We start from the raw sequence: 16,103 nt of genomic DNA, 5'->3' as shown, positions 1-16,103 counted from the left end.
ACTTAATGAAAATAATTTAAATGAAGCAAAGAAAGCATTACAGATGAGCTAAAATTTTCATTTTATATTGCATCAAACAAAAGTACATTATCTATCTGTTAGTTCCTCAGAAACCAGCAGTTCTCTGGATTTTCAGCAATGTTAAAGATGACTTCCACACTTCTCAAAAATGATTCTAAAAGTTGGGCATAAACTACAGGGCTTATCTTCCCAAATTATTTTTATCATATGCTGAGTGGGCTTGTTAAAAATCAAACGGGGAATTTCAGTGTATCAGCTGAGGGAAGAAAGGGGAAAACGCAGAACTTTAAACATCCAGTTTCACAAACTATGTTCAAAATGAGGTAACTTGCTTTAGAGAAAGAGTATGAGTGCACTAGTGGCTCAAACGAGATGACCATGTTGGCTCCCAAGATAACGTCTTTCACACTGCAGGAACTTAATAAGCGTTAGAAATGAATGCAATCCAATAAAGTAAGAAATCTATAATTCAAGATAATAATTATTTCTGAAAAACCTTCTATTCTAGTTCACCTCCAGATTGATTAAAGTCAATTTGTCTAAATATTACATTTCATCTGACAAAGACACAGACTAGCTGGGAGTGGGTTTAGACTTCACAGTACGAAGTATCTGGTAATGCCTCCTCTGGTGAACAGATGTCCCACTTTGCCTGCTTTCTTCCTAGAACCACACATTACCCTCTCATCACCTGTACAATGAGGGGCTTAGATGACCACGTGCTCAAGATATAAAGATTCTCTTGTAAACTGGCAAGAAGCCTGCCCAGGGTGATCTGACCTTCATGGAAAACCAAATGGCTGGAAGTGTACAATGTATCTTCCTGGGTTCTCTGTGCCCCAGCACTTCATGGTTGCGTCAACCATGGTGATGACAGCCTATGCTGTCTTGATTTTTTCTGGACCAGAACCCTTGACTGCGATCTCTCAGTGTTTTCAAACATCTTTATATCAGGACACAGACCACCCTGAAAATGGTAACATTTGTCTGACACACTGGCAGCCAAGAAGGGCCAGGAAGCCTCAGCAAGGCTGCTCACAGCTAGCCTTGCTGGCAGGACCACTGGAGGGGTCCTGGCAGGACCACTGGGAGGGGATTGCACTCCAGGCCTCACCTGGCAGCCCTTAGGCATGGGAGAGATCCACATCTCCCTGCTGCTTAGGAAGGCTGAAAAACTCCAGGCTTCCTTGATTCTGAACCAGATCAGGTACTATTTTCACAAGGCCTCCACAAAACAAGCAAGCAAAAATGTAGTGGAGGTGACTGGCTGAGTGTCAGCTCTGCTCACATCTGCTTTGTCACAGTATAGATCCCTCATCATATTGTTTTCTTGGAAATGTCCAAGTGTATAAACAACAACAACACAACAACAGAAATCACCGGACAATCTGACTCCATATCTGTATCAAATATTCCATTTCAAGAATCAGAAATTATAGATTATTTGAGATAAAAATTTTTCAAATGTGTGAGGATAGTGAGTGCATGTGCATATGTATTTTTCATCATTTTCATGAAACCCAATGGATAGCTCATCAAAAACGTAAGACTGACAAATACAAGGCATAATACAAAAGTGCTCTTCAGTTTGCAAATGGGTTGATTTCAGGATTCCTTTCAGAAAAAAAAAATGCAGACGGTCTCTGGCTTAAGAATGGTTGGACTTAAGATTTTTTGACTTTCTGAAGGTGCAAAAGTAATACACATTCCATACTCTACTAGACTTAAGATGGGGCCACATCCTGGTATTTTCAACTTACGATGGGTTTGTCGGGATATAACACCATTGTAAGTTGAGGAGTTGTAAGACTCTTTTTTTTCATCTGTTTATAAGACTTTTTTTTTTTTTTTTGAGATGGAGTTTCGCTCTTGTTGCCCAGGCTGGAGTGCAATGGCACGATCTCAAGACACTGCAACCTCCACCTCCCGGGTTCAAACGATTCTCCTTCCTCAGCCTCCTGAGTAGCTGGGATTACAGGCATATGCCACCATGCTCAGCTAATTTTGTATATATATATTTTTTAAAAGAGACTGGGTTTCTCCATGTTGGTCAGGCTGGTTTTGAATTCCCAACCTCAGGTGATCTGCCCGCCTCTGCCTCCCAAAGTGCTGGGATTACAGGTGTGAGCCACGGTGCCTGGCCCTGTTCATAAGACTTTTAAAAGAATCAGGTTCATAATTTATAGCAGACTGCAAAAACACATATCCTATTTAAGGCAAAAATCAAATTATATCTAATATATGCAAAGAAAACAGTATTCCACAGGAATATGTAAGGTAAACTTACTCTTCGATTTTTAATTCATTCCCAGCCAGTTTTATGATAAGGACTGCTGCTGATACTCTGTAGTTTGCTAGACTACATACATATGTTTAAAAATCTATTTCAAATCCATTTTGGAATGAATATTTATTATAAAATTACTAACACTGGCAATCTAAAAATAATACAAATGGCAACCCAACATTCCCCTAATAAAAACCTAACCAATGCATTCTTCATACAACCCTGACAAATAAAGACTATTTAAACAGTATTTTTCCCGGCCTTCAGACGGCTCTTAAATAAAAATTTGAAATAAAGGTTAAGGTCATGCTTTCCAAGTGCAAGTATAGCTAACTGTGTGGAAGATGGCTGTGAAGGCTTGTCCTACAAACGTGTTGAAGCTCTGTGATCCCTGATCAAAAGGCAAAAGAGACAGACGGCTCTGGAGGATGAGAAAAAGAGGGCCCCTTCCAGCTTTGTCTTGTCTCATCCAGCTGATTTTGTACCTCAAGTAACCTCTCTGCAAATCTGCATCTGCCCTACAGAAGACAGCACTGATGGTACAATAAAGGAGCTGGTTTTACCACCCTGGGAAAAAGGAGGGAGTACCCAAAGGCAAGCCTCGAGGTTCTTCCAGCAGCAGCTCTTAAGACATTCATTTTGGATAACTTTCAGAGGCTTTCTGTGGTTGGGATCTAAAACAGCAGTTAATTTATTCAATTTCATTAACACTAGCCCAAGAAGTTCTTTAAACAAAGGGGTTATTCTTAGTTCTTCAGAGACAAAAGGCCACTGTTTGATTTCATAACTTAGGGCTATCTGTAATACCTCATTTTCCTCTTCATGCTCCAAGATGGCCTGCAGGAATGCCCTCCGCTCGTGGCTTGAAGACTTTTGGTCAAACATGCCTGCCTGGATCACTTTCTGATCCACGTTCAGCTTGTACTTTGCGGCCGCCAGGATCTTTTCCTCCACGCTGTTCACGGTACAGAGCCTCAGCACCCGGACCTCGTTCTGCTGCCCGATGCGGTGAGCTCGGTCTTGGGCCTGCAGATCCTGTTTGAGGGGACAATATGCTGTGAGAACTGAGATGTCTGGCTTAGGCATCCCAAACCAGACCCCATCCCAGGGAAATATGGAAGGGTTATGTATTTCACCTTCACTTAGGTAAGATTTTGCTTACATTTCATTTTATTTTTTATTTTTTTGAGATGAAGTTTTGCTCTCATTGCCCACGCTGGAGTGCAATGGCACGATCTCAGCTCACCAACCTCCGCCTCCTGGGTTCAAGTGATTCTCCTGCCTCAGCCTCTTGACTGGCTGGGATTACAGGCAGGCGCCACCACGCCCAGCTAATTTTGCATTTTTAGTAGAAACGGGGTTTCTCCCTGTTGGTCACACCGGTCTTGAACTCCCGACCTCAAGTAATCCACCCACCTCAGCCTCCCAAAGGGCAGGGATTACAGGCTTGAGCCACGGTGCCTGGCCTTTTGCTTACATTTAAAAACACATAAGCTACCTTTGGAAAAATTAAAGGTCATTCTTAGTTGAAGAAACCTGGGTTTAAATTAACCCAATCAACTGAAATACATCTCAGGTTCTGAAATCCACGTGTCATATAGTTTTCATCTGTCTCTAGGTTCCTCATCAGGATTAGCCCCTATCTAAAACATAAAACAAGACACCCATGTCCAATGTCAGAATTATGACTTACATATTACCTACAACTAACCTTAAGTTGCAAGAAATGCAACTTTTCTTTGGTGTGATGTGTTGAAGATTATTTTTCAAACATCACTGAATGGTTGTACATTCATGCATTATACATACATACATCTCACTACACACACACACACACACACACACACACACACACACACACGCAGAGTGATTGCTCAGGTAGTCAATTTCCTAGAACCTAACCCTATCAAAGACTCAGTCTTCAATTTGGGAAATGAAAAGGACTGCTACTTGGGTAGTCAACTGGTGAACTTTTGGGGACAGAAATTTGTCACTACCTATCAGAAGTGTTAAAATTGTTTATGTCTCTGACTCAGATATGTCACTTCTGAAAATATATATTAAAGAAATAATCATAGATATGCACAAAGATTTAGAAAGAAGGATGTACCCTCTCAGAATAATTTAGTATCTATAATGGCTTTAAAAAAAAAAAGAATTAAACATTCAACAACGAATTGGTTAAATATAGTATTCTACTCTATGTATGTACCAACAAAGTATCATAAAAATTATATCGAGGCCGGGCGTGGTGGCTCACACCTATAATCACAGCACTTTGGAAGGCCAAGGCAGGCAGATCACGAGGTCAGGAGTTCAAGACCAGCCTGGCCATGATGGTGATACTCCATCTCTACTGAAAATACAAAAATTAGCTGGGTTTGATGGCAGGTGCCTGTAATCCCAGCTGCTTCAGAGGCTGAGGCAGAGAACTGCTTGAACCCAGGAGGCGGAGGTTGCAGTGAGCCAAGATTGTGCCACTGCACTCTAGCCTGGGTGACAGAGTGAGACTCCATAAAAAATATATATATATTATATTGTAGGAGATTTAATGACACAAAGCTATAATAAGTGAAAACAAGTCAAAAAGAAGCATGTGCATTCTGATCTTATATGTGCAAATTTATCTATGTCAAGAAAAAGGTGGGAGGATAAACACCAACATGCCAACAACATAAATCTCCAAGTGATAAGATTATAGGTGTTATTTCATTTTATTCGCTTTGCTTACATTTTGCTTTTTTCTGCTTTAAATGTTACTCATATATTAATAAGAAAAAAAGCTTTAATGAAATCTTTAAATAAAAACCTCCATGAGCCCATGAAGCAAGAGTCACCTAATATTACAGCTACATAATAAAAACTTTTTGGCATGTGGCTTTTATTCATTGTGGTCCAGGTGGTGGTATCTGGGCCAATGTGAATTAGTTGTTTACACAGGTCCCCCAATAGACTGTATAGATTTTTAGGGCAAAGGTCTGATTCCTGTATCCCACATCCCTGGCGCCATATTTTGCACAGAGCTCAACAGCTGTAAACCCATCTTCTTGACCAGACAAGTTTCTTGGTCACCTGTTGTAGCACAAGAAGGCAGCAGGCAAAAGGCTGCCCTGGAGATTTGTTTTGCTGCATAGACCTTTAAAATTAAGTAGTCAATTAGGCAAAAGCTTTTCCTTGGCAGATATTTGAATAAGTTAGTATAAATGTCATAGTGTTGAGCCATGAAAACAGCTGGAACCCATCCATGTTAGATTATTTTAGAATGTGAGGTGGATCATTCAAATCCAAAGCTGACACAAAACTCTACCCTAAACTTCTTTTTTAAGCTTTCAGTTCAACTGTCCCTCTCAACATATCTTCACCAGAACTGCTAACAGCAGTCAAGATGACAAGCGCTGTGTCATCAAGCTTTGCACTATCTCCTGAAACAGAGGCCAGCAAACAGTCTCTAAAAGGGGCTCAACAGCATTAGTAAACATTCTAGGCTGCCTGGCCCAGAAGCAAAAATTGAGCAACTGTTCTCACCAAAAGGCTGATATTCTTTTTGTCACCATTTTCTAATGTATACTTTAAAAAGCAAAAACCATTCTTCACCTGCAGGGGCTGCAAAGACAAGTGGCAGGTCAGAATGAGCCCATGAGCAGATTGCTGACTCTTGTCCCAGACGATGCTAACAAAACCACAAAAATACTAATTGCAGGGGGCAGCAGAATATGAATAGAATAGGTGAGGAAGCAGGATACATGGACAACATACAAGCAAGGTAAGACATTAAAGAATCCTTGGAAATTTGCTGCAATTAGTTTTGTTTGGTGGTGGTGACACTAATGTGTGTTTGTGTGTTTCAGGTCACCCATCTAATGGAAGGTCACAAAAGTTCTAGGACGGAGAAGTTTAATGAAATGTGAGCTTGAGTCTCTAAGCCAAAATGTGGGGGGAAATATTGTGACAAAGAAGTAAGTGCTGTAATTATTGGATGGGTTACTCAGTATTTCTGAAGTCTCAATTAGCTGGTCTGAAAGTTCATCACACTGACTTAGGTCTGATAATACTTGAAGCCAGAGCCTGGTCTGAGAAGAGGGCCTGCAAGCTAAATGTGGTTGACCCTTCTGCAATAGCAACACAGCTGCAGCTCCATGGGTAAAAAAAACATAAGTACCAACCCATGTTTCTAATCAACAGTTTGGAAATGAGAGTCTTGGCAAGCCAGAGGGATTTTTTGTTAATTCCACAATCGTGAGTTCTATCTTTGCTTCTAGGTAGGGCCCCGAATTAGCAGCATTAAGGTCTCTATTTGTCAACCTATGTCAAATAAAGCCCGTGTTTTTACCAATGTGCCTTCATTTTGATTCAACATGATAATGCATGCTTCCAGAAAGTTTTCTTCAATGCATGCTGAAATCAACCTGGTAAAAAGAGCTCCACAATGTTCATTTGGGGGCCATGCAATCTCTATGCAAGGTAGAAAGAGCTCAAACCCAGTATTCAAACTGAAACCTAGACAGTCATGGTTTGAATGATCTGGTGGGGTGCTCATGAGCAAGCTAACATTTACTGGTTTCCTTATGTATAAGATATTTTGAGGATTACTTGAGGTGCGATATGCAAAGTGCCTAACAATATTTAATAGAGTTCTGTACCTTTCAAATGAAAAGTCAGATGCATCTTTATCACTCTAAAATCACTGATGTCTGAAAAAGAAAACTTTGACCAAACTAATGCTCATATTAAGCAACAGATGAAAAATCTGGTCAGCTCAGTTTATTCATATCAGGTGGAAGCGAATCCATCTACGGCAGCTAGAAATACTTTCAGAGGCCCAGTGTGAATAAATTCAACCTGTGGTAAATTCAACCAGAGAAAATCTGGGATCCTGTGTTTTGCTGCCGAAGTTTTGGTTCACATGCAGTTAAGAGAGAGCTATTTCATGTTACTGCAATTTACTTTGATTCCAGAATTCAAAGTTTTTAACAGAGAGAAAGGAAAAAAGGGAGGCGGGGTGGGGTGGAACATCATACAGATGTTCCAGGGTTCTTTTCCATGTTACATAGCATTTTCTGGAACGGTGGCTTTTAGAATTTACACTGTTCCAGTGAAGGTAAGTATCTGAGACTCAGTTGAAATGCTTATCTCCGAAGAGAGAATACAGTAAATTCTCCACCTATAGACAGTCCTCAATACTTAGGTACCAGCAGGATAATCTAAACATCTAACCACATTGAGCACACCAGGAGGAGAGGAGTCACATCACGTCTTCTCCCCTTACTCAGCCTAGCTCAGTGCCTGCTGCATAACAGACACTCAATAAATGTTTGTGGAACAAACACTGAATCCAAAATGGTACAAAGGAAAAGTGCAGATGTCTCACATCAACATGAATTCTACCCAAGCCTTGGAATGCAACACTTTTATATATTTATAAAAATGTGTAACCATATTTTCTGAAGACTTAGAACTAATATATTCTGTGCTGATGGCTCCCAATCCTTTTCAAGATCAGAAAATTTTAATAGTTGCTTTAATTAATTCACCTACAGGCTCAAGTGATCCTCCTGCCTCAACCTCCCAAAGTGCTGGGATTACAGGCATGAGCCACCACATCTGGTCTTCCTTTTCACTATTTTGAATTCAACATTTGTTCCAGCATGAATCAAATCTTGACAAATATCATCCTACCCAATAGCCTACAGACAGGTGCCTCATCTCCCAGAGTAATTTCGAAAACCAGTGCCATAAGAGACCCACTCCATTTTTTTTTTTAAATCCAAGTAGTACTTTAAAAGGATAGCCCTAACTTACCTGGCTAAAAGAGCTTTACAACAATAAATGCTCATTAGAATACGTTTTGATGATGGCTTTTTTTTTTTTTTGAGATGGAGTTTCGCTCGTTACCCAGGCTGGAGTGCAATGGTGTGATCTTGGCTCACCGCAACCTCCATCTCCTGGGTTCAAGCAATTCTCCTGCCTCAGCCTCCCAAATAGCTGGGACTACAGGCATGCACCACCATGCCCAGCTAACTTTTGTATTTTTAGTAGAGACGGGGTTTCACCGTGTTGACCAGGATGGTCTTGATCTCTTGACCTTGTGATCCACCCGTCTCAGCCTCCCAAAGTGCTGGGATTATAGGTGTGAGCCACCAAAACACACAATAAAAGGTTAACTATGGTAATGCTGTTTGGCCTTGAGGAAGTCACTAACCCTGCCTAGGACTCAAGTTTCCTTGACGGCAAAGATGCAAATCATATTAACTGTCTCACAGGTTTGTTGTGAAAACTGAATGAAAAAATGCCCAACAGGCTGGTGCAGATTAAGGGTCCCATAAATGATGGGTTGCTGTTGTTCTTACTGCTATCATTTTCCAACATTTTTTATTTATCCTCCATTAAACATAGCTTGTTCAACGGCAACCCCAAGAGATGGGATTAAAACTAAACGGAAACTGAGTTTTTCTACCCCAAACTTCAATTCTTCAAAGGCATATGTGGGACATCATATCTATGCTCTAAGGCATTTAAGAAAACAGCCATAAGAATTGGCTCCAAGAAAGCAACAGCCCACTCGTTTAGTTATCTGCTCTGTCCCATAAATGTGAATAATGAAACTGATCATCTTTTAGTTCCTCTCCAGAGGGAGGCCTGGGCACCTGAGTCGGACATGCAGACCTGATGAGGATTCCAGTCGCTGTCAAAGATGACCACCGTATCAGCTGCCTGAAGATTTAAGCCCAGGCCTCCAGCTCTTGTGCTCAGCAAGAAAATGAAATACTGGGATCCAGGTTCATTGAATTTCTTCAGCAAAGCAGCACGATCTTCAGACTTGGTGGTGCCTGAGGGGATCAGAAAAATTAATTTGCCAATTAACTCTTGTCTGAAAATGGCGCAGAACTAGACAAAAAGGCTTGCTTCCTTCAAGAAATATACCCAGATTCCTCCTAACACTGGTGAGGTAATTTCCAGGCCTCTGTACTTTTGGAAAAAACTTTGAACATTTTGCAATTAAATAAAGACAGAGAGAGAGAAAGAGTTTATACATTTCTGACGAGGCATCTTTGCAACTTTACAAATTTTACAAAATCCTTACTCTCACCTAAAACAATGAAAACATTTTTTGGATTTATTTCTGTCATTTATAACACTTCCTTCCTCTCTCTCACACACACATACAAACACACATGTGTGTGCTGATAGCTGTAATAATGGCTTAAAGAAACTTTGCTGATGATAGGCATTAAAGCAAGGACTTTTTTTATGCCAAGAAAATATAAAATATAAACAAAAGGAAAGCTGTTTTCTACCACTTTACCATTTGGATTACTACTGAGTATAGTCTGGCTGGTAAAAACATAAAATGCGAACAAATTTTTTTTTTTTTTTTTTTGCAAATGGAATAATTTTATCCTTCTTAGCAAGACTTAAAGCCAAAATAATCCCCCCCCAACAAAATAAGGAATCTCTTATGTCTGTTTCTCATGTTATCCTACTCTGCTGAGTTCAAAGCATGCTAAATCCAAACCAACTAAACAGAGCAGCGGGTTATATACTTCGGGGTGGTTTGGCCCACAGAGTCTGAGGAGGCTCCAAAATAGTGAGTAAGCAGACAGTACCAAACCCCAGAGTCTGGTGCTTACTTTTAGGACATACTTGCATTTTGGATGAGCCATTCAATCACATAGTATATATCTGTAATGTATTTACCTAGCCATTTCATGAAATGCACTGTGGAAGGGGAGAGAAAAAAAACACCAGTATTTCATCTGATCATATTTCACCAGAAATGCCTAGAGGCTGAGTTTTGAAAAAAAGGCTTTAGGTTGTTGGGAAATACGTACGCATGTTATATGACAGTGCCCAAGTGGCTGCTATTCAAATATTATTTCTACATGTTGTTCTTTAAGGAAGAAAACATGCCAGCAATTTATTTCAGAGGATTAAAACATTTAAGTGATTATAGCTAATGAATCAAGTTGCTATGAAGGCCAAGTTCTCAAACATGGAGACAATCTGTTTTTCACATTTAATAAATATAAAAATAACAAATCCCCTCCTGAGGAGGAAGAAACAAATCATTTCCCTGCATACGGCAAACAGGGATTAGGAATGAGGGGTCTGGGGGCGCTCCTCACTTAATGGAGTAACGTTCTTTAGACCCAATTTACTTTCTACGTTAGGTTTCGAGTTCAGGGAACTGGTGAAGCCCTGACACAATCAATTGTCTGAGTTTAGATTCTGGAGGAGGAGCACTAAGCATGCTTTGCTGAGTGAGGTTTCAAATGTGGAGTTCTTGTTTCTTTTATTTTCAGAACTGGCTTTCTGAGATCATGGTGAACTATTTGTTCACGATTTTAATGGAAGATGTGTTCTGTTCCGCCATGAAACCTTCTCTATCATCTTTCCAGCTGCAAGAATTTAAAATAAAATTAAATGGATTATTGGTTCACATATTTCCCCTCTGCCTTAAACTGAATGAAAAGCCACAGAAACCAAAAATTTCTTCTAAAATGGGGAAAGAAGAAATAATGACATCTGTGTTTCCGACAGCTGGGTACAAAAACTATACATCTATGCTCTCAGGAGGGAAGTGCAACAGTTTTGATTAACTGAAATTAACCAGTTGATAATCACATGGATTAACGAAACAGAGCAGTTCATCTCATCAGGTCTGCCTGCCCCGCATCTGCGTGCTTTTGCTTTCTTACTTTTTGTTATTTTTGTTTTCTCTTTTTCCATGAAGCTGAAGGCTGCAGTAGCTGAAGGCCTTGCTGCTGAACACTCAGACTTGACCTTCACTGGCTACTTTATAGATAACATTCATAGGTCACCATGGTAATGGTTACTTCAGTTATTTTTCAAGAACTTTAGCCAGCTGTGTCCAGTTCGAACCGGTTGTCACCACTGACCCTTCCACCAGGGCTGAGCGAAGGGCCCAAGCGATAGCCTTTTGATGTCAGACAGCCAAAAACTGCACTGTCAGATCATGCTAACACTGCCATTTTCTGCATGTATGTCCTAGGAAATGCCATGAACCCCAGCTATGCTTGTGTAGAATGAACCTGTTACTTCATTTTTCCCCACTGCCAATCACCCTTCCTTGTGCCTTAGATCACCTCACTTCCTTACCCCATAAATATCCCTAAGACTTATCTTCAGGGAGATAGAGTTGAGGGCTGTTCTTCCATCTTTTCACTTGGCACCCTTGTGAATAAATCTTTTCTTTTTTGCAAAAGCTGTATCGCAGTGATTGATTTACTACACGTGGGCAGAACAGGCGTGGATCCGGCCAGTAACATAAAATATAAATACAACTAATGCCTACTGGGATAAAATAACCTTACATGCAAAATAAAGCACTGAAAAACAAAAGGAATATACAAATAAAATTATTTGGTCAAAGGAGTTTTTAGAGCCTATACCAGACACCTTAAGCAAATAGGCCAACCATGTATCTGGTGTGTATTTAAACTGTATAAGCCAGGCGCAGTGGCTCATCCCTGTAATCTAAGCACTTTGGGAGGCTGAGGCAGGCGGATCCTGACCTGATCCCCGGAGGTCAGGAGTTTGAGACCAGCCTGGCCAACATAGTAAAACCCCGTCTCTACTAAAAATGTAAAAATTAGCTGGGCATGGTGGCACATGTCTATAATCCCAGCTACTTGGGAGGCAGAGGCATAAGAATCGCTTGAACCTGGGAGGCGGAGGTTGCAGTGAGCTGAGATTATGCACTGCACAGCATGGGCAACAAAGTGACACTCAAGTTCAATATAATAAAATAAAATATAAATAGCTGGGAACTTGACAAATTATAAAAAAAAAAAAAACACACACACAAAAGATTAAGTCAGTTTTTAATGCAAAGCTATGGCATTTCTTATCACAAGCTTTGGAATTTGCTGGAAAACCATTTCTGTCAAAGATTTCCAAGTCAAGATCTTTGCTGATCATCAACAATCTTTTTAATATTGCTCAGGGAGATTACAACTACCAAGTAAGAGTCAGACACTCCTTGCAAGTGGTACAAGATTTAACATGCTCAATAGTAACATCAGTTTCATGGTCTTTCAGACTTTGATACATAACCAGTTATAAGAATACAATTAATACGGCAACTGTGTTAAAAATTACAGAATTTACCAGAAGGAACACACTGTCAGACTTACATGATGACTAATTTTAACTTAGTTTCAGCTGCTTTTAGAAAGTGTTATCTTCTGGGATGAAACCTCACCACTTGCTCTCACTCAAAAATCATTTCCAGTAAAAACAAAAACCATAACAGAGTATTAGCTAAATCTATTCATGCAACCAAAATCTTTGCAGAAAATTTGTGCTTAGCTTTCATCAAGTGATTCTTTTTCCCCCAAAGTCAAAATCTGAAACATCAAATTCAGCAATGAAAATCTGAAGTCATTTTAACAACTGGGTGGTGGGATGGGGGATAGAAGGGGTTTCAGTTGGAAGTGTGTATACTAACTCATCTGTGTGTATATTGACTTTCTATCAGTTCTGTCCACCCTTCAAAGGAATGTCTGCTGTTTCTTATGGAAAGAAGCCTTTTCAATTCCATCTGTAACATTCTATGCAATTTGCTTGTCTATCTCCTTCCACCTAATGGTAAGGGCTCTGAGAGCAGGAGCAGTGAATAGTTCATCCATCCTGTATCTCTAGTCATGGTGGTTGGCAATTAGTCAATTTAAAATTTTAAGTAAGTTCAAAATCATTCTTAAAATGCTGTAGCTAGAGAAGAAGCCTGTATTTTCAGAGATGGGTATACCTCCCTAGATCTGCTAAAACTGAGCTAATTTGGAGTCAAAGAGATCCAAGTTAGAACCTGGTTTCACCATACACGTTTTTCTTCTCATCTATTAAATGGGCATCATAATGGCACACAAAAGGGGTAACACTAGCTTATTTATGGAGAAAATCAAATTAATAATGTGCATGAGGTGCTTGGCCCAGAGTCCCACACAGAGTAGGTGTTCCGTACTTGTTAGCTGTTATGACTATTATTATTAATAACAAAAGGACAGCAGCCAACAGATTATTAAAGAGAACCTCTCAGGCTGGCAAGAAAACATTAGAGCAATTTCTTTCAAGGAAGTCACTTCTTATCAGTTTAATGGATTCAAATATTCCAAAGGAACAGTCCTCAGAGACCTGAGATTTAGAATGAAATGCCACAAAGTAGCAAGTGATAGTTTTGCAGGACACCTGTGGGGGCCTGTCCGTCCAGAGCCCCACAGCCCCTCACCTGAGCAGTTGGTAAAGCAATTTATCTTTTGAAGGCAGAGTGCTGAATTTCCCCTTCTTTCCAGAGGCAGGGATCCAGTCAAAGAAGAGACAATAAAGGAAATTTACCAAAAGAGGAAAACTGTGCATACTAGGACTGTTCTTGTGAATTCAAAATTCGCATTTACTTACCCATTCACTGGTTTTCAGTGACTTTGGAGGGGAGAGGTAAAGCGGTTTCAGATAATTAAGTTTGGGGCCAGGCGCGGTGGCTCACACCTACAATCCCAGCACTTTGGGAGACCAAGGCAGGCAGATGACTTGAGGTCAGGAATTCGAGGCTAGCCTGGGCAATATGACGAAACCCTGTCTCTACTAAAAATACAAAACTTAGCTGGGCACAGTGCCACGTGCCTGTAATCCCAGCTATTCAGAAGGCGGAGTTGGGAGAATCACCTGAACCCAGGAGGCGGAGGTTGTAGTGAGCTGAGATCACACCACTGCACTCCAGCCTGGGCGACAGAGTGAGACTTGGTCTTAATAAAAAAAATAAATAAATAAATAAAATAATCAAGTTTTTCAAATGGTATAATTAACTTGAAAGTTAATTAATAATACCCTAAGAGACAGACCGTAAAAAGAATTCACCTAAAAACTTAACTCAGAGAAAGTACAGCAAGTCCTGAGTTTAGTATATATCCAATTACATTCAATTAAGCCCAAAAGGAAAACAAAATGTTGGACTGAAAATAAAGTATTTTAATGAAATGTAAACCTTAAATTTCCCATTTAATAATAGTAATATTGCATTAGGTAAATACCAGTATTAGTAGCACCCTCTTGTCTTCCCAGGGATTAAACAGCATCCTGACTGTAAACTAACTTTTATTCCTGCTTACCACTCTTTGAATGCCATTATTTATGCCCTGCCATTGTGTATAAGCGCTGACACTTTTAACCTCTAATATATTATTATGGCTGGCATCCAAATCGTAAAATAATTTAGGGAGCAACCCTAAAATCATATTTTCTTCCATTAATATTTTTTCTTACTAATTTTTAGGACATAGTATTTCAATTTCACTCTTAAAACCAGGCAAACACTTTACATAGCTTGCAAAATCCAGGAAACGATGCAGTCATATCTGTTAACAATATAACATGTAGATATGTCTTATTTAAAGAGGGGCTTTAATGATAAATATATTCTAAAATGAATGATTATATTATTACAAAGAAAAGTGACATAGCCTTTATCCCCTTAACATATGTCTTAACTTAAAAAGTTAAAGGTTTGTCAACATATTCTATATGTTGGCACACAGGTAACCATCAATTTTAAGAGCAAGGAAGATTTGAAAATTTAAATTTAGTTAACTTTATTGTATTTAGGTACTCATAAGTGACTCTAAACTCATTTGTGTTGGTTTACATGTGGACTATGTAGCTGTGCAAATGAGGTCAGCTTATTTAAAGCTTAAGGATGTTAAAAATTGCTGTCTAGAAATACTGCACCCCACGCTGCTGGTCAATTCTTCAATTTTACCCCTTCTTTGTGGCTGAGATTGAACCTAAATGCCCATTATCTCTTCATTTTCAGTAGCATGGCTTCTGAGCCTAATGCCTTATGCACTTACCATCAAGGCGCAGGTAAAGGAAGTTCCGAAAAGCAAAATAATCTTCCATGATGGTCATGAGAGATGTCATCTGGCAGAAAAGCAGCACTCGATGATTAGTCGCTCTCAATTTTGGCAGAATACGATCAAGTAGCTCAAACTTTCCTGAGGCCCGATACAGCTCAGCCCTGAACCCAAAAAACGCAAAACAGGAAGACAGTATTACTTCTGTCTTCTTGAAAAATCCAGCATTGCTTTGCTTTTCATATAGTCCTTTGTACACAGTAAACATCCAATAAGTAACTGTGAAAGGAATGAATGAATGAATGTGAACTCTCAAGCAACAAGAATATTTAGCAACAAAAAAGAAAATATATTCATATAACACCCATGAAAAGTGCATTGTATATACTAGCAATGATGACAGGTTCTAGAAAGAAAAGGAACCACTTTCATGTTCTTAATACTGTCCTATTAAGTATTATGCATATTTACAATCTAGCTCTTTACAGAAAGAGTCTGCCAACCACTGGGTTAGAGTGTCAGAGATGGCCTCCCAGAAGAGGTAACATTTTAGCTAAAACCTGAAATAATGAGTAAAAAGGCATCCAGGTATAGAACGGGGGCACTAAGGTGGAGAGGAGATTCCAGGGAGAGGAAAGAGCATGTGCAAGGCCCTGAGGGGTAAAGGAGACAGAAGAATTTGAGAAACTGAAAAAACAAAAAATGGTGAGCATGACTTAGACAGGAGGAAAGAACTCTAGGAGATGAAGACAGAGAGGTGGGGGATGGGACTAGGAACAGGTTCTGTAGGGCTCTATGAGCTACACTGAACGTTTTCATTTACAGTGCAGTGAAAAGCCATCAATGGGTTTTAAGCAGGGGAGTGATGAGGTCTGGCGTACCTTTTTACAAGATCACCAGGACACCATGTAAGAACAGACTCAGGGAGGACA

General features: G+C 39.8%; 1 protein-coding gene across 5 annotated transcripts in view; it reads right to left on the bottom strand.

The window, feature by feature from the left end:
- The window catches only part of SMARCA2 (SWI/SNF related, matrix associated, actin dependent regulator of chromatin, subfamily a, member 2), a 180,284-nt gene that overhangs the window by 76,405 nt on the left and 87,776 nt on the right, over nt 1-16,103 (bottom strand). For all 5 annotated transcript variants that reach the window (XM_017496952.2, XM_037727292.1, XM_017496954.2 and 2 more), the window contains exons 23-25: nt 15,169-15,335; nt 8,972-9,135; nt 3,116-3,343 (exon numbers count right to left, since the gene is read on the bottom strand). In XM_017496952.2, the coding sequence (XP_017352441.1) occupies nt 3,116-3,343; nt 8,972-9,135; nt 15,169-15,335 (559 nt within the window). The remainder of the gene's footprint in view (nt 1-3,115; nt 3,344-8,971; nt 9,136-15,168; nt 15,336-16,103) is intronic.

The sequence above is a fragment of the Cebus imitator genome, unplaced genomic scaffold, assembly GCF_001604975.1.
Source record: "Cebus imitator isolate Cc_AM_T3 unplaced genomic scaffold, Cebus_imitator-1.0 Scaffold227, whole genome shotgun sequence".
Taxonomy (NCBI): Eukaryota; Metazoa; Chordata; class Mammalia; order Primates; family Cebidae; genus Cebus; species Cebus imitator.
Note: the sequence above shows the minus strand (reverse complement) of the source record. Positions and strands in the feature narration are given on the sequence as shown.